We start from the raw sequence: 23,511 nt of genomic DNA on the forward strand, positions 1-23,511 counted from the left end.
AAGAAGTTATGCTAGATAAGTATACGGACTTCCAATTTTACCAAGGAACAATTTTAGGAAAATATTTTACCAGAAGTTCATTTTTGTTGTTGTTTCTTTGAATAACATGAAGCCAGAGTCAAAATTAAAATTTGTAAAAACTGAGCACACAGTCCATAAATCAATTAAGAAAAGCTTAATTGATTTCAATATAAATACATGCAATTATGCAAGATAGAAAGAAATGAGCAAAAGAAACATTCAGGAAAAAAACATGTTGCTACTTCTTTGTAAATAACTGATAATTCATGCAATTTATGTGAATCAACCAGCAGTATGGCAAATCACAAAGCTCACTGCTTTGGACTAAACTGCTTGCATTAAAACACTGTATCCACCACTTACTAGGTGTAACCAGGCTCCTTGGCCTCTCCTTGCCTCGATTTCCTCATCTGTAAAATAGGAATAATATTACCTACACCTCATTGAGCGTGAGAATTCTATACATTAATATATGTAAAGTGTATGAAACATAGAGAGTGCTTTCAAAGTTTAAGCTCTAAAATTAGATTAATAATTAATCTAATTTTAAGACACGAATTCTACCTTCTCTCAACTACAGAAAAAAAATTTTTTTAAGGTTTCTGATTTTATTAACAAATAGTCATAAGATCAAAAAAGATATAGTCAAACTACTGTTAATTTTCTTAGCAGTGATAAAACGGTTATTTAGGATAATGTCTCTGTTCTTAAGAGTTGTAGGTTAAAATATTTAGGAGTGAATGTCACAACAATGTCAACTTACTTGACAAACAGCCAAATAGAAAAAAGGGTATAAATACATAAAGAGAGAAAAAAATAGGGCAAAAAGCTATCAATTGTGAATCTAGGTGGATGGTAAACAGGTGTTCATTGTACTATTTCAACTTTCCCATATTTAAAAATTTTTCATAATAAAAAGTTGGGGTAATTATAAAAACTGTAAAAAAAAATCACTAAACAAGAAATTAATGTAATGAAAAACTATTCTAATAATACGTTAAAATTTCAGAATGATATTGTAGATTTTGCTGGATTTGTATGTACATGTGTACATTTTGCTTGAAATTTAACACTTTTTCTTTCTTTTTATAAAATGGAAAGGAACAAGATAACAGCAAAACATGAGTAATTATATTCAGGAGCTGTCAATTGTTGCTATTCATTAACTTTTGTCTTTTCATATCTAATAATTTCAGGGAATAAAATGCGTTGTATTAAAGGTTTAACTGCTCTAAAATATGCAGGACTTGAGGCAAGAAAATAAAAGATATAACCAAATTAGAGAAGAATTTTTTAAAAAGTCAAAGAAATGCTTACGAATGTGTGTGTATACATACATACATATAAATACAGAATGATTTCTATAACAAGAAAGTATGTTTTAAAGTTTGAAAAGTTAAATTTTGTATTTCTTCATTCTATAAGTAGTCTACTCAGAGAACTCATTACTTTAATAGGAGATAAAGAATAAATATATGCACTACTTCAAAATAAATTCTATAAATACGAAGGAGTGTTATGTGCCTGATATTCTATTAAGTGCTAGGAAAAGAATAATGAATAAAATCTGGCTCCCACAGATTTAAATATATAGGTGGAGACAGGCACTACAGTCAACTGAAACACCTGATTTATGTACCAGACTGAGGTACAGGCAAGCAGTCAGCCTTAGCTGGAGAGCAAGGAAGGCCTTATGAACAGAGAGTGAGAGCTGGCAGCTGAGGCTACACAAATTGGACTGTACTCTGTGTGCAACATAGATATAACAAGACTGTAAGAAGGCAACGTAATAAAACTATGACTAGTAGTAAATACATAGGTTGGACCGAACAGAAAAACTATTAAAGGCAGTAAACAGGCAGAGAGTCCAGAGAACTCTCGGGGACCACAGAAGTGAAGATTCTGAAAGGTAAACCAAAGATGATTACAATGTTTTAGTACCTGGCACTGAATCTTATCAGAAATTGACATTCAGGGTAATATAGTATCCAATACAATATCACAATTTAATATCTTTCAGAGCTGCTAGGATGTGGGTTTTTGTTTTTATTCTCAAGGTCTAAAAAGAAAACTTTGATTACAGATGCTAAAAAACCACTGAATCACTCCAAAAAGGCGGTCCTAGTGATTAGCTCTGGCCATTGTATATTTCCTATCAACACAAATACACACAATGATAAGAAGACAAAAACCCTGGAAATCAATGAGAGAAAACACATACTTCGAATTAGATACTTAGTCATCACATGTAGCCAAGAGGACCTAGAGGAAAATAAGACATTAAAAAGAAAAGAGAGAGAGCGCTAAATAAGGACTCCTTTAATAAGTTAAAGGTGTATCATTCCTGTCCAATAAAAATGGAACAAATGTGACCTTAATACTCCTTGAAAGACAACTAAACATTTAAGAGAATTCCATTTTCACAATGTTAAGGATTTAAATAAACCATACAAGGAAGACTGATTCATCTCAGTCTGCCTTGATTCCAGGTAATGTTTACTTACTTCAAGATCTGTTTAACAAAAATCCAGCATTTATATTCTGGAATATACAAATGTAAGACTGAAGCTGGCTAAATAAAATAATCAAAGAATCATTTTTACTGGATTTTAAAGGGCTCCTATATTTTTTTATAATTCATGTTCTGGAAATTCATGACAGCAGAAATAGAAAAATAGAATGCTGCAAATGTCCATTTAATTTTCTGCCTTCTTCTCCTTCCCCCATTCTAAATCAGCCAAGACCAGTCCCAAATTTCTGCAAAAGATCAGTCAGAAGCAGATAGGATTTTCTTGGTCACTTTGTTGTTTTGTATCCTTCCTGGGGCCGTGAGGCAAATTTGATTTGATTACGCCAAAGAAAACTATTCTTCCAACTTCTGCCATTCTAAAAGCCTGAAAAAGAGGACCTTAGATTCTTGGCCTCCCTACCTGTTTGAACTTTAGAATTGTTCCATGATAGGATCTTCCCAAAGAATAATATTTATTTCTTGGAATTCAATGTGTTCCAAAAGGTTATGATATGTCAATTTATGTTGCATTTTTACAGCTTCTCACTTTGAAAAAAGATCTGAAACCATTCTCTGGCTTTTCTTATACGTGGATTCCTTCTTGTATGGATCAATCCAGTTACACAAAGGTATAGTGGACTAGACTTAAATTGATGAATAACATCAAGTAATGTCAAAGTTTAAAAATAAGGAATCACTGATGCAACCAGAGGTCTGATGTAATATATATTGCTGCTGAAACAATCTGTTGACCAAGAGTTCCACCTTGAAATCTATATAATTTTTATTTTCACTTCTGAATCTTGACCCCCATAACAAATAATGGCTCTGGTCAGAAACATCACATAATGATTTGCACTGGTAAGTTTAGTTTTCTCACCTAATACTCTGAACGGAAGTTTCGTCCTGCACACAGTTGGTAATGGTTGCTTCTCCATCTGGGACAGCTTGTACTGGCTGTACTACATGAATAGTCCGGAAGAGCTGTGTAGGATACGGAGACTGTGTGGGCTGCACTGTCCTCAGAACTTCTGATGGCTGTGTAACTTCCACAGGATCTTTGGGCTTTGTAGCTTTAGAATTCCCTGGTTTTAGAACTGTAGTGGCTCCACCTTTTATCCCTGGACTTGAAGATACTCTCGATCGGCTTGTTTGGTTCCTACTTGAAGTGGTTGTTGAAGACAGTGATGGATCTGAAGACTCTATGCTGGAACTTGGATCCTCATCATCTATATAAATAAGATCTTTTGGCATTTCCTTAAACTGATACACCAAACGCTGACCTTCTACTTTTGCCAGAATACCCCTTTGGTAATAGTACCTATTCAAAGCAGACAATTCATCAATATTTTATTCAATTAAACATAAATTAATATTTAACAAAATAAAAATGTCCTAATCATAAACTAAAGTTTCAAGTTGGAAACAAGTGAAAAAAGAATTTCTAAGAAGAATTTCTATTCTTCTTTGAATGAAGGTCAGTTATTTTATACAAAATAGTATAATTAAAAACATTCTTTTCTTTTCGTTTTTTTTTTTTTTTTTTTTTTTGCTGAGGAAGACTCACCCTGAGCTAACATCTGTGCTAGTCTTACTCTATTTTGTATGTGGGATGCCACCACAGCGTGGCTGCAGATGAGTAGTGTAGGTCCGTGCCCAGGAACTGAACCCAGGCCACCGATGCAGAGCATGCTGAGCTTAACCACTAGGCCATGGAGCCAGCCCCCAAAACATTCTTTTCTAAATATACGTTAAATGTACATTTAACTTACAAATAGAGAAAAAGTCCTTATTACCAACTCAATCTAAAACCAATTCTGATCATCCCCTAAAGAATATGGATTATTCTAGCTCTTCATTTTTTTTCCTCCTTCTACCTTCTGCTAACTTGCCCAAATAATCAAATCTACTACTACAAACCTCAAGAAATGATTTCCCTTCCACAGTTTCCTTTAATGTCCCTACCAATTTAAATCTGATTCTGTAAATCTGATTCAGTTTTCTGTATAAAATTTAATGATGTAAAAATAGAAGTGATTCAAATTTTGTCAATGATTTTAATTAAATCAAGAATCAAAAAGTATGAGTTAAAGAAAAAAAACACAAATTGTAACTAAATAGTTTTAGTTTAAGAAGATTATCAAGTGTCAGATCATTGCTATTTCTAATAAATCTTTCTTGAATACATGCATATCTTGAATAAATCACATGATCAGAGAAAAACAAATTAAAGGTGAGTTTAAGAATAAAATGATACTCTACATCAAAATTTTCACAATGTTTAATATTATTCTCAAAGCATTAATTTATTCCACCATAATATATTATTCATCATACCTGAGATTCATGTTTAAAAATGCATCCTCTTATTAAGTACCTGTAACACCACTATTTGTACTTTGTGCTGAATTTAATTTTAATGGCTCAAAACAAATGAGCCCTGTGGTCAATTTACAATTCCTGATGACAGCTTAACATTTTCTGATCTCTTTATAAATAAAATATCTGTTGCTTGCAGAAACATTTTTTTGGGAAGGAAAACATTTTCCCAGATTGGAATGAGATTTCAATTTAAAGGCATACTGATTTCTGTAAGTAGTACGGCTTTAGCACTTCAATAAATAAAATTGATCATTTCTTTAATTCCTTAATGTCTTAAAAGTTATCTATTTTTTAGTATTTAGGAAATGATATTCTTAACACAATGAACTACAAAAACTTCACATACCTGAGAGCTCTTCCCATGGTCTCATAGTTCATGTCAGGTTTGTTTTTGTGCTTCCCCCACAACCTGGATACTGCTTTAGAATCTACCAATTTAAAAATGCCTTTTTCTCGTTGGGTCCATTTTATATATTTAGGACAAGTAGCTTTGTCCTGGAGCAGTGCCAGTAAAAACTCCCAAAGATAAATTGTGTTTCCTGAAACAAAAACAATTTCTTTTTAACTGACCAAAATTTCCTTTGCAAGAGTACAATAAAACATAACAAAAAGTCTTATAAGTTCCATTTATAATTATACAAAAATATTACATAATTCAGTTAGTACTGCTAATATAATGGTCATAACTTTTAGGGTCTGATATAGATCTTTTTATTAGTCCCATATAAGATGTCTAAACAGAGCAATCTTGTCCATTAGATTTGTGATGACTTAGGGAGAAAGTCAATATTGACTTGAGACAATTTTTTCCTATCTCTTTAAGAACCATTACCTAGAAGAAACAATGAAAAAGAGCTATACAAAACCTTTCAATAGTTTTCTTTTTATATTAGAGCCAGTGGATTAGCCACAACAATTTTCTTCAAATTTGAGCAGTAATTATAAAAATACTAGAACTCCAAGACAATATAATAAACTGTCTATGAATTGAAAACTTAACCTGGCTGAACTCTTCCAAGAGACTCATTATTAAATGAAAAGATGGATTATTTCGACAGGTAAGTGAAAATCTCTTAAACAGATGTCTTAGGCTACATTACTACCAGTCTCTTTACCGAAAGTGGCAACTGTATCTTATAAGCATGCAGCAGCAATAAGACTCATTTCAATATGCCAAGAAAACTAGTTTCTACTTACAATATGCAGATATTTTAAAGCAATCTGAATGTTATTTGACCTGTAAGTATTATAGAGAAATTATAGTAGTACTCACCCTTTCCATCTTTGTTTTTCTTCTTCACAGATATGTTTGGTGTAGTGGTTGGGGAATCTGGTCGTGGTGGTTTAGTTTTTCTCCCTGAAATCAGAACAGCTCTGCATAAACATTTGCCCTCAAAAGTGAGAGAGAATGGACAATGTAGCTGTTTATAAACACTGTTTTGTCATTTATTCTAAATTTCAAGTGCTAAATATTTTCTACATGGATCACATATATTGGTCTCCTAAAATGCTATTTACTAAAAGGAAAATAACTTCAGTAAAAATTTAACATTAATGTAGGTTAGATCACAAACTTTTATGTAGAAAACGATACTTTGGCTCATTTGTAAAAATAAGGTTAAGTTTAAAACATTGTATCTTGTCTTTGAGGTGACAATACTGACAGTGCTTTCTTAAAATTTGGGGCAATATTCTTGATGCTGATAAAACTTGGGCTCAAAAAATAAGCCCATATAGGTTTTGTCTCCCTGTTTGGTTATATAAGCTTTTTAAGGTAGGAGAAGTAGATTTTTAGCTTTTCTCTCTTCTAAATAAATCTCTGCCTACAGTTAGTTCTCAAATACTAGAAACTTCTCAAAACTCTAGCGATATAAAAAATAAGTGAGGCAAAATTCTGATGAACCACATAATCAATTTTTATTTTCCTGTGTATTTTTAAACATCTCATTTTTGTATATTTCTTTCAATTCACAGCAAACTTTATGGTTACCTAACATCCAATCTAAACAAGTCCATTCCAACAGTGTTAAACTGTATTTTTTGCAGCCTTATTCTGGGTCAACCAACTATTTTAAAGCCTTGTTGTGATCCTCTTTAACACTTATCTAGAATCACAACTTGGTGACAATGTTGCCTGTGATTTAGGTTGAGATGATGCTGCTGTCTCAACAGACTACCACTCTGTATATGAGAAAACAAAGATTAAACGTAATTGGATACTTTAGTTTGTACCTCTTACCCCAACATTCTTGAGGCTGACACTCTCTCTGGTCTAGAGCACAAGAGTGAATTCTAGGCTAATATAATATAGGACAATTAACTTAGAAAAGCAGAATTCTAGAGCTAAAGTCACAAGGTTAGTAACAACCCATCACTAGACAAACTGAATAGAAAAACATTTCTGCAGTTAGGGTGAGTAAGAGTCAGAGAAAAGAGGGTCAAAGAGGTCATTCTTCAGGCCATGTTGTCACAAATGGCAAAATTTCCCTCTTTCTCATAGCTGAATTTTCTATTGTGTGTGTATATATACATCACATCTTCTTTATCCATTCATCCGTGGACAGACACTTAGGTTGTTTCCATATCTTGGCTGCTATGAACAATGCTGCAATGAATACGGGAATGCAGATATCTCTTTGATATCCTGTTTTCATTTCCTTTGGATATAAACCCAGAAGTGGAATTGCTGGATCATATGGTATTTTTAGTTTTAATTTTTTGAGGAACCTCCATACTGTTTTCTATAGTGGCTGTACCAATTTAAATTCCCAACAACAGTGTACAAGGGTTCCTTTTTTCCACATCCTTGCCAACGCTTAAGTTATCTCTTGTCTTTTTGATGACAGCCATTCTAACAGATGTGAGGTGATATTTAATTGTGGTTTTGATTTGCATTTCCCTGATAATTAGTGATGTTGAGCATCTTTTCATGTACCTGTTGACCATTTATATGTCTTCTTTAGAAAAATGTCTATTTAGGTCCTCTGCCCATTTTTTAATTAGATTGCTTGTTTTTTTGCTATTGAAATGTATGAGTTCCTTATACATTTTGGATATTAACTTCTTATCAGATATATGGTTTGCAAATATTTTCTCCCATTCTGCAGGTTGCCTTTTCATTTTGTTGACTGTTTCGTTTGCTGTGCATAAGTTTTTTAGTTTAATGTACTCCCATTTACTAATTTTTGCTTTTGTTGCTTGTGCTTTTGGTGTCATAATCAAAAAAATTGTTGCCAAGTCAGATTCTATTATTCCATCTTGACTAGAAGAGGAAGTTCCACCTGGTATTTTTTAATAGTCTCATATTCTTTGACCATGTTTTTTTATTCTTTTGCTTTAATAATTATAATCATATTCATTGAAAGTTTCTATTTGATAATTCTATTATATAAAGTTCTTAAAGAACTAACCCCAGAGTTTTCTCTTTCTGCTGCTTCTGATTTAGGAAGTGTCTTCCTCATGTATTCTGTGATACTGAAATGTGAATTTACTTTCAACAGGTTTTTATTTGAGGAAATCCTGTGCAGCCTGGGTTACACGTATGACTTGCCAGAGCAATTTTACAAGAGCTTCTGCCTGGTGCCCCAAAGTTATTGCCAGTCTGGGGCCACTTTAATGTTAATTATTTGGCTTGTAATTCCTAAAATCAGTGATAACTGTTTTTTCCCTGAGGGTACAACCTTTCAAGGATCCCAATTATATGCTGAGATCTCTGTCCAATACCCCATCTTGTACTGGACCAAGACGTAAGCATCTGCCTCTACATGGGCAATAAAACCCAAGCCCCTTGGACATCAAGACTGACATATATTTCTCAGCCCTTCAGAGCTGCTGCAGTGTCAGCTCATTGTTACTGTTTTTATTTTCCTCTTCATTTTGGGCTCTTGGAATTTCCCTTACTTTCAGGTGAAGTTAGGTTACTGGGTGGCTGGTGATGCCATTAACCAAGATATTAAACTCAAAATATTCAACAAGCTGGAGTAGAATCAGAAGGCAATGAAATGGAAAGTGTGTCAGACTTTAAAATGCAAGTATGGTTCCAATTTGTGAAAAGTTTTAAAATTCCCTTTAACATATTCTAACATTTTCCTCTTCAATTACTTACCTGCTGATTTGCAACTTGTATTTTTCCCACTGGAATCTATGCTGGTGGTTTTCAAACTATGTCTCATGGGAGGAAGCTGACCTGCTGTTACCCCCAAGCTCTTTCTGAGCTTGGATAAAAGGGTTTAGATGAAAGGTTGAGGTTTTTAAAAGTTGGAAAAATCCCTTTTCTGTGAGGTAGGCCAAATATTTTAAATGAATAAAATAATCTAATTTTTAAAAATTAATCTAATATGAAGAAATACCCCTTAATTTCTATTTTGTGCCCTCAATTTTTTTCTTATATATGTTTTGTTTGGTGTAAAAATATCCTTGAATAAAAATTATACTTAGATTCCACACCAAGATTTGACGGTTTGCCCTAAACAAATTAACCACCCACCTTTCTTTCTCCTAGGTTGTTCTGGTGATGAGGCTCCTGGTGAGTGTGCATATGTCTCTTGAACCTGCTGAGTTTCCATCACTTCAGGAATCCCATCTAATGTGACGGATACATGGGTGATTGGGGCAACAACAATGTCATCTTCAGATGAACTAAATATATTATTATCTAATGGAAATAAAAGCAACTAATTATAATCAACTTTGTATTATAAACCAAAATAATTTCATAAAATAATTTCCTGTTTCTATGAAGATTAAACTAGAAACAAAATCTTGAAATCTAGTCCCTGCTTTGTATTATTTTTATTTTTATTTTTTTGAGGAAGATTGGCCCTGACCTAACATCTGTTGCCAATTGTCCTCTTTTTCTCTTTTCTCCCCAGAGCCCCAGTACAGAGTTGTATATCCTAGTTGTGGGTCCTTCTAGTTCTTCTATGTGGGACGCCGCCTCAGCATGGCTCGATGAGCAGTGAGTAGGTCCGCGCCGAGGATCCAAACCAGCAAACTCTGGCCGCCAAAGCAGAATACGTGAATTTAACTGTTATGCCACCAGGCCGGCCCCCCTGCTTTGTATTTTCTCTGCCCTAAATCAGGCACCCTAAGTCAGTCCAGGCTTGACTGGACTATTTCAATGTCTTCCTTACTTGACTTCCTATCACCAGTCTATCTTGTCTCTCTTCTCCATTCTTCACATCGCTGCTTAAGTTATTCTCTGAAACCTAAGTCTGATCTGACTCTCTATAAAAACTTTACACCCTGAAAATTAGAAAGAAAAATAAAATTGACATATCTTCCCACAGTTTATAGGGGGAAAAGAGAACAACCCCAACCCCATATCATGCCATTCGAAGCTTCCATAATCTAGATTGAACCTCCTTTCCAATCTCATCTCCCACCCACTATGAAACTTACACTTCAGCTATACCAAAGCAATTTTATCTCAAACATTTCATTCTTTTTTACAGGTCTGTGTCTTTGGTTCAATCCATTCCCTCTAGGTTGAATGCCCTTTTCTGTCTCCTCTACCCATTAAAAGCTTATTTGTCATAGCCCAGGTCAAAACACTGCCTCCATAGAAAAGCCTATCTCTTATGTTCTCAGCTAGAGTACTCTCTCCTTCCAGAACACCTGTTATCCTTCTCAGGGCCTTTACTTTGGGCTTTTACAGTTATTTACATAAATAACTGTCTTCAAAATTAAATTGTAAACTTAAGGAAAGAAACAGCATCTGTTCATTTGAATATCACGTTATTGCCTGATGCACTGCTATGCGTATAGGAAATATTCAATAAACATTTTGAATTGATTTAGTAATAAATTTTATGAGTTTGACGACTTTCTTGTCAAAAAAGTGCAAAAGGAGAACACTGATTTAAAAGCAGATCAGTAATGTGGCAGTGCATTTTATGCCATGAAGTGTTACAAAATTTTTCAGTTGAATTTTGTCTATTCGCTGATAAATATCTCTAGAGATCACTAAGTTATAATAGTTTGGGCCCTAAATACTTTCACCAATGAGGTTAAGAGAAGAAATTCTACATAATCTGCTATTTAACAACTAAATAAATTCCTTATTTATTCCTAAAGGCCTCACTCCCCCAATTTTAAAAAGTCTAAACACTTTAGTGAAGGTGCCTTAACTAGTACTATACCTTAAAACGCACCTGGAACACAAAATATAAAACATAGTCTCTGGTCTCTTAATATTTACTGCCTCATAGAAAGAGATGGCAAGAATAACTTTTCAAAAGTATATAAAGATGAACAATCGTTTCAGATAACCACTCACTTATTCGTTTTTCATCCAGCATAGGGCCAGGAGAGTCCATATTGAGGAGTGCCTCAGCAGCCTCGATAGTTTCAATTGTTTCATCCCCATTATGACAGGAAGCTTCAACTACAATACATACAAAGAAAAAAGAGAATTAGTTACAAGATATCTGTGGCTCTAAAAAGCATAGATTCTGGTCTCTTGAACCAGGATACATCATTTAATACTTGGGTTTATATACATACTTTGTATCAACATATAAAATGTATACTGAATATGACTACCAAATATTTATCTATCTCTTATTTTTAAAAAAACTTTGCAAGATGTGGCTTTTTATTAAAAAACAAAACAAAACAAAAACCTCTGCAAGATGCTGGGAGGTAAAAGAGTAAGCAAAATAGAGCTCATATTCTGAAGAGAAAGCACTAGTCATTTCTCCAATAATTCTTATATTTTCAAGAATAAATAAGATGGGTATCGGACTTGAGTAGAAAGAGTTCAGGAACGACCGTCAGAAATCCCAGGTGTGCCACTGAACTAGTATGCCACTGGGCAAGTCATTTTGTTTCTGTAGACGCCACACTATGAAATGACTGGGCTGATGTTCTTAGGTCACCCTTCAGCACTAACACTGATTCCAAGACTCTTAGCTCACTAACAGGAATGAACATGGGTCTCTGTTAATCTTTGACTCTTCTTCCATTCCTCTATAATTAATGAAGTGCCACCACCTCTAAAAAGTTTTAGTCATAGTCACATTACTAGAATCCAAGCATCCTTTGATAATTACAGTACTCTGGTACCACTCTTCTCTAGTGTGTACTGTAGAACATTAATTCCCATACTGTGGGCTGTGCCTAGTCCAAGTTTGTTTTTTTATGTTCTTAAAAATATTAAAATATAAATGAAAATTAATCCAAGTACATGCTAGATACTCAACACTTCTCTGCATCCCAGACAGATGTCTAAAATAGATGCACAGTGAATTCTTTGATGGCTTTTAGCCCCTTGGCTCTAGGATCAGCACCAAGAAACTAAATAAAGAGCTACAAATGCCCTCTTTTCATGGATAAATTCAATATCCATCATCCATAATCCCTCATACATACCTGCTATATTTTCCCCTCAATATTTGTGTAAAAATTACATATTATTTTTAAAAGTTTGAATATGTATATCAAATCATGACTTTCAGATTCAGGGTTGGACTGACAGTACATAAATGAATGAAATAAGCCTTTTAATTTTATACAAGCTTAAAAAGTAAATATAAACATAGTACTTGAAGCAAAAGTTCTTTTTCTCAATCAAATGAATGATAGTGATCATTTCCACATTCTCCTCTCCCCACTCCTATTGAATCCAGAGAATAAACAAAATCATCTTCCTTTTCATTATTAAGACTATAACCAGGGACCAGCCCCATGGTGTTAAGTTTGGCGTGCTCTGCTTCGGTGGCCCGGGTTTGTGGGCTCCGATCCTGAGCGTGGACCTACGCCGCTCATCAGCCATGCTGTGGTGGCAACCCACATACAAAGTAGAGGAAGACGCACAGATGTTAGCTCAGGGCTAATCTTCCTCAGCAAAAAAAAAAAAAAAAAAAAAGACTATAACCAGATTTCCAAGAAATTGTTAGTTCTTTGAAATTTAACTTAACTTTCCATTTGAATGTTATAACATTTATTATCCTAAATATTTCCATAACAGTTCACATTCTCTTTAGACTGAAGATCTCCAAGAACCTAAAAATTCTTAATTTTCTCCAAGTTCTCAGTTGGCAATAATATTGAATGCCTGTAACTCTTAAACAATTGTGCTAGGAAATGTGTAAGATACAATAGTATAAAACATGACCTTTTTCCTTATCCATTGGGAACTGATAGATACTGTCTAAGAAAATAACAAAGTGATTAATTTTATGGTATGAAATAGACTGACTACAGGCACTGTATATTGTTATAAGTTAGGAAGACTTCCTAAAGAGATGGGCTTAGGCTGAGTCATTTAAGATAGCTAGGATTTAAATCTTTAGAGAGGAAAAGAGAAACTAAAGCAAGAAAAATAGTAAAAGGGCATGAGAATAAGTATTCTGCATTTAAAGAAAATGAGATAACTAGTCTATATCATTATAAAACAAAATGTACAACTGCTAAAGACTGTTATTATAACAGCAGATTAGTTAACCTGCTTAATACATTGATTAATTTGGCTGACTGCCTTCCCAAGGGAGGAATCCCATGATGGGAATGGAAGGGATGGCCTGCTGAAGGAGCAGAGAGCTGGTACAATTCCTGAAGGAGGCATACAAAGAAGTTCAGGATCTGGGGTCATATACGTACTTAGCCAGCTCCTCTCAATGAGGAAGAAATTCCTAACAAAGAACATTTTCTTCCTTATTTTATGGGCTAACACTGGGAGTCCCTACAACCTGCCAAACCAGAAGAGAAGCTCCTTCTTACAGATATGAAGGATGTACCTGCAGATTTCCAAACATCTGGGATACTGACTCCCTCAGGTAGTATCCTTGTATCCAAGTAATCTATAGGTCACTTGGAGATTAAGAAACAAGAAGACAGCCAATATAAAAAGAGGCAAAGATTTTCATCTAGTCTGAAGTTTTCAAACAGCAATTCAACCCTTCATGGAGTCTTCCTCTTTCAAAGGCTTTAAACTTTTTCTCTTAAGGCAAGTGGTCACAGCTCCCTAGAGAACTTGAATAGGTTTTTTGTTTTTGTTGTTGTTGAGGAAGATTCACCCTGAGCTAGTATCTGTGCCAATCTTCCTCTATTTTGTATGTGGGTCGCCACCAAAGCATGGCTGACAAGCAGTGTTAGGTCTGCACCTGGGATCCAAACCTGTGAACCTGGGCTGCCGAAGCAGAGTGCACTGAATTTAACTGCTAGGCCATGGGGCTGGCCCCTTGAATAGATTTTTGACTAGCTTTTTATTTCCAAAAGTATGTGTCCTTTTTATTTTCATGTCAAGATGCACAAAACTTCATTAGGAGACTACTGATAGGGACTATTCATAGTCTTCATTAGGAGACTATTTCTCCTATGTGTAATGAAAAATAAATCAATTAAATTTTAGTTATCTATTCTATAAAAACAAATGCTCAAAAGTCCAATTCCTCCATAACTGTTAAAACCAGAAAAGACACATATCTCAAAAATTCTAGCAAAGTGATTAAAGCAGGGCATTGTAACATTTCCTATTAAAAAACTTAAGCCTTGGGGCTGGCCCTGTGGCGTAGCGGTTAAGTGTGCGAGCTCTGCTGCTGGCGGCCTGGGTTCGATCCACGGTGTGCACTGATACACCGCTTGTCAGGCTATGCTGTGGCAGTGTCCCATATAAAGTGGAGGAAGATGGGCACAGATGTTAGCCCAGGGCCAGTCTTCCTCAGCAAAAAAAAGAGGAGGATTGGCATGGATGTTAGCTCAGAGCTGATCTTCCTCACAAAAAACAAAAACAAAAACAAAAACTTAAGCCTCCTATTTAAAATCTTGTAGATTTAGGGCATAGTAAAAAAAAGCATATTACTCCTTTGTGAAGGCTTTGAAATTCTATGAATTGAGGAAAATAGCCTACTAAAATTAAATTTTTAAAAAATCAGGCAAATAAGGCACAGATAACTCAATAATTAATTACTATCTTCTAAACATTTTTATAATTCTAGATATTCATTTACATAAATAAGTTTTCTAAAATACTTTAAAGTCTGCTGGGTAGATGAAAATGATAAAAGTAGTATGTATAACGATTTTGTTGTCTATCGATTAATAAAAATCAAGAAGTATTGCAAACCACTTCTCTGTCAAGCTTTTTATAATGAAAAATTTCAAACATACATAAAAGTAGAGAAAATCATATAATGAACTCCATGTATCGAGGGTCCAGCTTCAATACTTAATAATAGCCAATTTCCCTTCATCTATACTCCTCAGCCCAATACACACACAGTGGATTATTTGAAAGTGAGCCCCAGACAGCCTATCATTCAACTGTAAATATTACAGTATATATATCTCTAAAAGACAATACCATGATCACATCTTTTAAAAATTAATTATTCTTTAAATCAGATATCCAGTTAGTATTGAAATTTCTCTAATGTCTCATGTTTTTTAAAAAGTTGGTTCACATCAGGATCCAAACAAAGCATGCATTACATTGACATGTACCTCCTCCCTTTTTTTATTTTTTTTTTCCGTTTTGCTGTTTGTCTTAGAAGAAACAGGGTCATCTGTCTGTAGTTCCCCACATTTTAGATTTTGCTGATTACACCTCTGTGGTGTCACTTACCATAGCCCTTCCCCCAAGTATTTCCTGTAGTCTGGTAGTTATATCTAGCAGCTTCATTAGATTCACGCTCAATTTTTTGGCAAGAATATTTCAAAGGTGATGCTGTGTGATTCTACGTGCCTCCTGAAGTAACGCTATAAAGTCTGGTGGTTGTCTCTCAGCACTGTTAAGATTGAGAACCAGGTTCAGGTGTTGTCAGCCTGATCTATCTGTCGTGAAATCCTCCATCAGCCTTTTACCAGATGGCCTCAGCAGTTATTGATAACTGCCTAGATCCATCATTTCATGAGGGATTCCAAAATGGTGATAATTCTAATCCTATCATTCCTCCAGCATTTATTAGTTAGAACTCGCTATAAAGAACTTTCCTTCATCAACTATGTGCTTACCCTGAGCCACGGCACATACAATAAGGGCAAATTAAATGCTTGATTCTTTTTCCATTATTTACTCGTTTTCAGAATAATAAATGGGCTTCCCTGCATCTTCCAAAAGTGACCACTGAGTTACTTTTTTAGTATCATTGTGCATACATAGATTCTAACATATTTGATGTTCTTCAATCCTTTGCAGTTGTAACTCTTAATGATCCTCTAAATGTCCCATCCTTGGCCACTGGGAACTAAAGCTGGTTCCTGGGTCTTTTAGACATGACCTGAGTAATGTTGGATCGCTCTGTGCTTTCTGGGATGATAAGATATTATAGGTTATTCTTGTATATTTCCTGCCCCAAACCCAGAATCAGTCGTTTCTCCCAAGTACCCTGATATCTTTAACGGAAAGTGCATTTAGAGACCAAAATTTGTATAGGAGGGGTGGTCACTGCTGTTGGAATGTTCATTACTTCCAAGCCTTTTTGGTGGCCAAAGCTGGGGAATAGGAGTGATTTTCCAAAAATTATTTTGGAGAATTTTAAACATATTCAAATGCAAACAGAATAACATAAAGAACTCCTATGTATCCATCACCTATCTTCAACAATTATCAAATCATAGCCAATCTTGTTTTAGCTCCATCTCTATGCACTCCTCTATCACCATATTATTTTGATGCAAATTCTAAACATTCTAATATTTCAGCAGTAAATACTTCACAATGTCTCTCTAAAACATAAAGGCACTGTTTTGAAAACCTAAACATAATACCATTATCACACATTTTAAAAAATCAATATTGCCTTAATATCAAACAGCATTCAAACGTCCAATCATCTCAAATATCATAAATGGCGGTGGGTGGGGGGAAGTTGATAGTTTTTTGTTTAAATCAGGATCCAAATAAGATCCTCACATTGCAATTGACTGATATGTTTCTTAAGTTTCTTTTCAATTCTATGTCACCCTCCATCTCTCTCTTTTTTCCTTGCAATTAATGAAGAAAAAGGCTGTTTGTCCTATAGAGTTTCTCACAGTTTGGATTTTGCTAATTGTATTCCCATGTGTAGTGTAACATGTTTCTCTGTATTTCCTCTAAACTGGTAGTGAGTTCTGGAAGCTTGATCAAATTCTGCTTAATTTTTTTTGGAGAAGGCTATTTTCCATATGTGATGAATGTGTTCTTCCATTAAAAGGCTCAAATATCTGGAATCCTCTTTTTGTGATGTTAGGACCTACTGATGCTCAATACCTCTACCTACTAATTCATTAGCGATTACAAAATGCAGATATTCTACTTATCATAACTTTTTCATTTATAAGCTGGAACACCACTATAAAGAGAAACTCCTCATTTAATAATCTAGTTACTCAGTGATATAGTTCATATAGGGAAGGGAGAATCAGTGTTTGATTTTTAACTTCAATTTATCAGTTTTCAAAATTGTTATCAGCACCACTCATTGGTGACTATTCTTTTTTGTGTAAGTATTATGAAATCACGGACTTGAATATATTAGATATGCTTCAATCCATTGCAGTTATTGTTTTCATTTATTTTCAAGCTGTCCCATATTTGGCTTGAAAATATTTTGTTTTTGTTTTTTTAAAGAAGAAAATAGATAATGAATTCATACCGCTATTTTCGATTCAAATTTAGCATCATAGAATTTATTTTTAGGATTATATAATTTATTTATGGGATTTATTTATATTAAATTTATTTACAGAATTACAGAATTTCATTTAATTTTGCAATTTAACATTTGTATATCTTATTTTACTCTATAAATCTTGTCTTATGACATTAACTTCATTACTTATTTGATTTTACTTTAACATCTCTCTCACATGTACACACTCATACAAGTTTTAAAATAACAATAACCATATTATTACTAACAGTATAATTACTGAAAACAATTAAAGATTCCCAAGCACTTTTGTTTTTGCTTTTTAGGCTATATCCTATTGGGAAATGTACTGCCTTAAAAATCACTTGAAATAATTATTCTCTGTATGGTTATGCCAACAACTCAATAACGTAAGGTCATTTGTTTCAGTGTGCTTTAAGTTTTAGAGATTGCTTATTTTCCCTCTTTTGGATTTAATTTTGCCTTACAATTCTGTTAAGTGTTTACACAGTTCCAAAGTAAAAACAACAAAACAAAGTATATTTAGAGAATTCTAGCTTTCATCCCTGTCCTCTCCTTCTCTCTGTAGAGAACCATTTTCATTAGTTTTTGTTTTATCTTTCTATTTTTTAAATATAAGCAAACACACACGTATCATTTATATTCTTTCCCATATCTTAAGTAAAAGGTAGCATACTATTCATGCTGTCCTGATCCTTGCTTTTTTAACTTAATATACACTAGTAATCATTCCTCAGCTATATACAGAAAGCATGCTATCTTGAATTTCAAAAACATGAGGCAAGCTAAATGTGTTTAATATTAAATGTTCTAATTTGTAAAACTTGATTTACTCCATTCAGCTTTAGTGCTTAGGTCGAGAAATGCAAAATAAATTGGTGGGCCCTACATGAAACAGGAAAGAAAACCAGAAAAAAGTACATCTAGCTTTTAAAAATATAAAGAAAATGTTGGCCCTTCATTAAATAGATAATAATTTCTTGTAGGAAAACAGTAAAACCCACAAGCTTTTAATACGTGTATTTTTAAACTTTATAACAGATTAGCTATGATCTGGCAACTAGTTAAAAGTTATTTAGACCAAGAACAGACAGCACTGATACTATAATAATTTAGAGAACAATTCACCAAAGACATCTGAAATTATTAAGAATTACTAAAAATTATGTTTGACCTTGTAAAAACAGATAAGACTAAGTATGAGATAGGACACATAACAGTATTTTTTTTTAAAGATAAGATTTACTAATGAATATCATGGTTACTCTCCATTTGTGGAAATATAATTTCTACTATCTCCTTTAATAATTTCACTTTTAGATCCTCAAAGACTGGTAATGGAAGAAGAATCTCCACATAGGTAAGAACTCATAGTCAAATGATCTAGGTTCAAATTTATATCAAACTTGATATGAGATAATGATAAAAATAAAAGTGTTTTGATGAACATGAAACCTTGAAGTAAAAGGTTATAGATGATAGCTGCATTTTAATATACACCTCAAATCCATAAAAATAATTCCATCTTTTTATTATTGAAAATTTCAAATAAAATCAAAATTATGGAACATAGTATAATGAATTCTCACATATCCATTCTCAGCATCAACCATTATCAACACATGGTCAATCTTCTTTCATCCATACTCCACCAACTGCCCTCAAGGTCCCCTCACACACACCCCACCCAGGATTATTTTGAAGAAACCCAGGACACTATATTTTATCTCTAAATATTTTAGTATATGTATCTAAAAAACAATAACAATGCTATTATCATACCTAAAAAAATTAACAATAATTCCTTAATATCATCTGAAGTGCTGCCTAGGACTCATAAGGACAGTTTATAAACCGTTCTAGTCCCATCTCTTTCTCCCCTTGTAATTTCTCAAAAGCGCAGTACTCTTTCCTCCCCCACTCTGATCTAAGGAGGGCTACAAGGCTCTTTCTTTTCTCATGACATTGCTCAAACAAGGATGAAGAGTAAAACAAAGGCTTGGGTTGGGAGATAAAAAAGGGGAGGGACAAGAAACATGCAAATAGCAAATCTGGTTTCCAAGATATGGCTTGTTTTCTGGACTCATTCCACACTAAGTTCTATCTTCCAGGAAGGAAGGAGCCTGTCTATATCTCGTCATCAGCTATCTTCACGCCTAAGCCTGAGAGAGTGCAGCAATGAAAGAAAGAAGCAATTCCTCTTCCTCAAGATCCAAGATCTGCTTTACTAGTGTCTATTTCTTCTCCGTGGACCAATGTCTTCCCTGATGACTAAAACCAGGAATAAACACCCCTTCAGGGGAGACTCAGGTTCCCAACCTACAAAGAGTGTAGCCTTACCCTAAGGCATTAAGAAGCCACATTAAAATACACTGCAAAAACACCACTAGCTAAACAACAAAGTGGTCATTCTATTATACAAAACACACAGATCAACAGTCAGCAATGAACAGAAACCTCCAATTTGATTACTCTAATTTCCTTATTGATAAGGGAGAAACAAGTCTAAATTTATCAAAAAACTTTCATTGAGTGCTCTAAACAAAAAATGTGAATATATGACAGCATACTTTGTAAAAAACAGAGGACAACACAAAAACTAAGTGTTGTTTGGTAATGTTATCAATGGGAGCTCAGTCACTTGCTGTGTGACCTTAAGCAAGTCATCTAATTTAACCTCTCTAATTTCAATTTTCTTTTTCTGTTGTGAGAATTAAATGAGATAATGTATTTTTTTAAAAAAATATACTGCATTAATAGGATGCACTGAGAAGGAGACAATGCCATTTTGGTGCTATTCTTGCCCAAAATGCATTCTCTCATTCCAATCATGAGAAAACATCACACGAATAAAACTGAGGCACATTCTACAAGGTCTAACCAGTACGCCTCAAAAGTATCAAGTTTATGAGAGACAAGGAAAGACAGAGGAACTGTTACAGACTGGACGACTAAGAAGAAATAACAACTAAATGCAATGTGAGACTCTAGATAGAATCCTGGATTAGAAAAAGGACATTAGTGTGAAATGGGTGAAATACAAATAAGGTTTAGGTTTACTTAATAATATTGCGACTAACATTAATTTCCTGTTCTTTTTAATTTAAGAATAAATATCTAAATAATCTTTGCTTCCAAATTATTTTCTCAAACACCTCTAACACCTCTGGCCAAGATATACGAATGTACATGTATAAAAATACAAATGCAAGCACCAATTTCTAAAAGATGAAAATAGCACTACCACTACCTCACACTTACATAGTGAGCTCTTCAAGTCTGAAATATCCTCCCAGTCCTGACTGAACCAGAAGAGGAAGCTTATTTAAACACCAGCACCTTAGCCTACATTGGGGTTACGGCCTCCTATTTCACTTCCTGCAGCAGCAGAAACAAAAGAACATTCCTATCTTTTTCCCTACAAAAAATTTCTCAGTGTCATCAAGAACACAGAGCTAGGGCCGGCTCCGTGGCTTAGCGGTTAGGTGTGCGTGCTCCGCTGCTGGTGGCCCGGGTTCGGATCCCGGGCGCGCACTGAGGCACTGCTTCTCCCGCCATGCTGAGGCCGCGTCCCACATACGGCAACTAGAAGGATGTGCAGCTATGACATACAATTATCTACCGGGGCTTTGGGGGGAAAAAAATAAATAAAATCTTTAAAAAAAAAAAAAGAATCTAGGAGAAGCAACACTTTATTAAAAAAAAAAAAGAACACAGAGCTAGGCATATAAAAAGTGCTCAGTGAAGACATGATGAACTGAGTTGCTTGGTTCCTCTAACACGCCTCCTATTTTTGTCACATTCATTTCAATACATTTAGGAAAGAAGAAAGGCAGGTGCGAAAGCAGTATGAAACACAGGCAGATGAGAAATAAATGTAATTTCCTTCTCCCTGCAGGGCCCTTGCTTCTACAGGTAATGGAGTTACGCAAAACCAAGTTAGGGACTTTTCATGCCCCGAAAATCACAGGGCTAGGACACTGCCTAAAACTGCGCTGAAGTAAGATGCTGCTGGAGGGACACATACCTGTCAGGGTGATGTCGTCGTCATCATCATCTATGATTTCTTCTTCAGCAACATCCAGGGAGCTCTCAGTAATCATGTCATTGGGCTCTTCCACACAGGCTAGACCTGCATAACTATTGAGGATATCAGCACCAGGAACATGTTCCACAATTACAGCAGGAAAAATAGCTGGATCACCAAGCTGGTGAGAGCGAGGGAAAAAAAAAAAGGATTAACAAAGTTTTGCTTTTGTTAAATACAACTAAAAGATACTTTATACTGGACATCAATTTAGTTTTTATATCATCAGCTACTTGTATCTTGACAATGCTTCTAGGCTGCAGAGAATATATACTTATTAAGACCAAATAAACTTTCATTATCAATCTTGGGTCTTAATAACAAGTTTTCATTGGGAAATCCTATAAAAGTATACTTATAAACCACATTAAATAAAAAAAACTATTATCATTAATACATAAGAAGTGGCATACAAATGAAATGTACAATTAAATAAAATCTCAGCAAAAGTTTCTTTGACAGAAAGAAATCTGTGGGCTTAATAAATCTTACACTGTCACTTGCTTGGCACACAGGCTGTGTGTTTAACAACAGCTTTTGACTAAATGGGAAAACTAACTTTCATTTTCTATCTAGTTATAAGATCATGGAATTTTAGAACTGGAAGGAACCTTAAAATTTAATCTAGTCCAACCACCTCATTTTATAGATGAGGAAATTGACCCAGAGAGGATTTTTAACAACCTACTCAAAAATCGGTTAGTAGGTCATGAAAAGAATTCAATGTTAAAAGTAAAAACCAAGTAACTCTTTTGAATACATCTAAGTCTACATGAATCATAACACTATGCAATAATGAGGGCTGTCTATCAAGAATTACATATAGTAAAAATGCTTTGACATTTTATCAACTTGTTTTGTATTGCTCTACCTGTCATATTGTAATAGTATTATTCATTTGCCACACTTTCGTTATTAACATTTCTCAGCAAATCATCATCTCCAAACCACTGATATGCAATAAACAGTCTATTGACACACAAAAAAATCAGTTAGTGACAAACCTCATTTACCTTTTTTTTTAGTGAGGAAGAGTGGCCCTAGCTAATAACATCTGTTGCCAATTCCTCTTTTTGCTTGAGGAAGAGTGCCCCTGAGCTAACATCTGTGCACATCTGCCTCTATTTTTCTATGTGGGACACTGCCACAGCATGGCTTGATGAGTGGTGCAGGTCTGCACCCAGGCTGAACCTGCAAACCCTGGGCCTCTGAAGCTGAGAGTGCCGAACTCAACCACTGTGCCACCAGGCTGGCCCCCATCCTTTACCTTTTTTTAAAAAGTAACTTCAGACTTAGAAAAGTTGCAAAAGTACAAAGACTTCCCTTACAACCCTCACACATATTTCACAAATTTTAATATTTAATCATGTCTGTCATTTTCCCTCTGTATTATTATTTATATCTATATTTTTTCTGATTTTTTGAAAGTAATAGGCATACTGCTCCTTTAACTCTAAATACTTCAGTGTATATTTCCTAAAAATACATGAATATTATTTTATATAAAGATAGTACAACTACTGGGGCCGGCCCAGTGGTGTAGCGGTTAAGTGTGCACGCTCCGCTGTGGCGGCCCGGGGTTCATAGGTTCGGATCCCAGGCGCACATCAATGCAGCGCTTGTCAGGCCACGCTGTGGCGGCGTCCCATATAAAGTAGAGGAAGATGGGCATGGATGTTAGCTCAGGGCCAGTCTTCCTCAGCAAAAAGAGGAGGATTGGCATGGATATTAGCTCAGGGTTAATCTTCCTCACAAAAAGAAGAAAAAAAGAAAAAAAAAAAAGAGTACAATTATCAAAATCAAGAAAGTAACACTGATATAGTATTATTATTTAATCTATAGACCTTATCCAAATTTCTCGAATTATCTCACTAATGTCCTTCTAAAAAAATGAAGGAAAATATTTTTGGTTCAGGATC

General features: G+C 34.6%; 1 protein-coding gene across 5 annotated transcripts in view; it reads right to left on the reverse strand.

The window, feature by feature from the left end:
- ELF1 (E74 like ETS transcription factor 1) overlaps positions 1 to 23,511 on the reverse strand; it is a 111,258-nt gene that overhangs the window by 5,340 nt on the left and 82,407 nt on the right. For 3 of the 5 annotated variants that reach the window (XM_087436006.1, XM_087436007.1, XM_014789945.2), the window contains exons 3-8: positions 21,533 to 21,713; positions 11,190 to 11,297; positions 9,399 to 9,566; positions 6,186 to 6,269; positions 5,259 to 5,451; positions 3,411 to 3,851 (exon numbers count right to left, since the gene is read on the reverse strand). In XM_087436006.1, coding sequence (XP_087292132.1) covers positions 3,411 to 3,851; positions 5,259 to 5,451; positions 6,186 to 6,269; positions 9,399 to 9,566; positions 11,190 to 11,297; positions 21,533 to 21,713 — 1,175 coding nt within the window. The remainder of the gene's footprint in view (positions 1 to 3,410; positions 3,852 to 5,258; positions 5,452 to 6,185; positions 6,270 to 9,398; positions 9,567 to 11,189; positions 11,298 to 21,532; positions 21,714 to 23,511) is intronic. The other 2 variants (XM_087436008.1, XM_087436009.1) reach the window with 2 other exon arrangements.

The sequence above is a fragment of the Ceratotherium simum genome, chromosome 10 (genome assembly GCF_057802395.1).
Source record: "Ceratotherium simum simum isolate JZ-2026a chromosome 10, ASM5780239v1, whole genome shotgun sequence".
Taxonomy (NCBI): domain Eukaryota; kingdom Metazoa; phylum Chordata; class Mammalia; order Perissodactyla; family Rhinocerotidae; genus Ceratotherium; species Ceratotherium simum.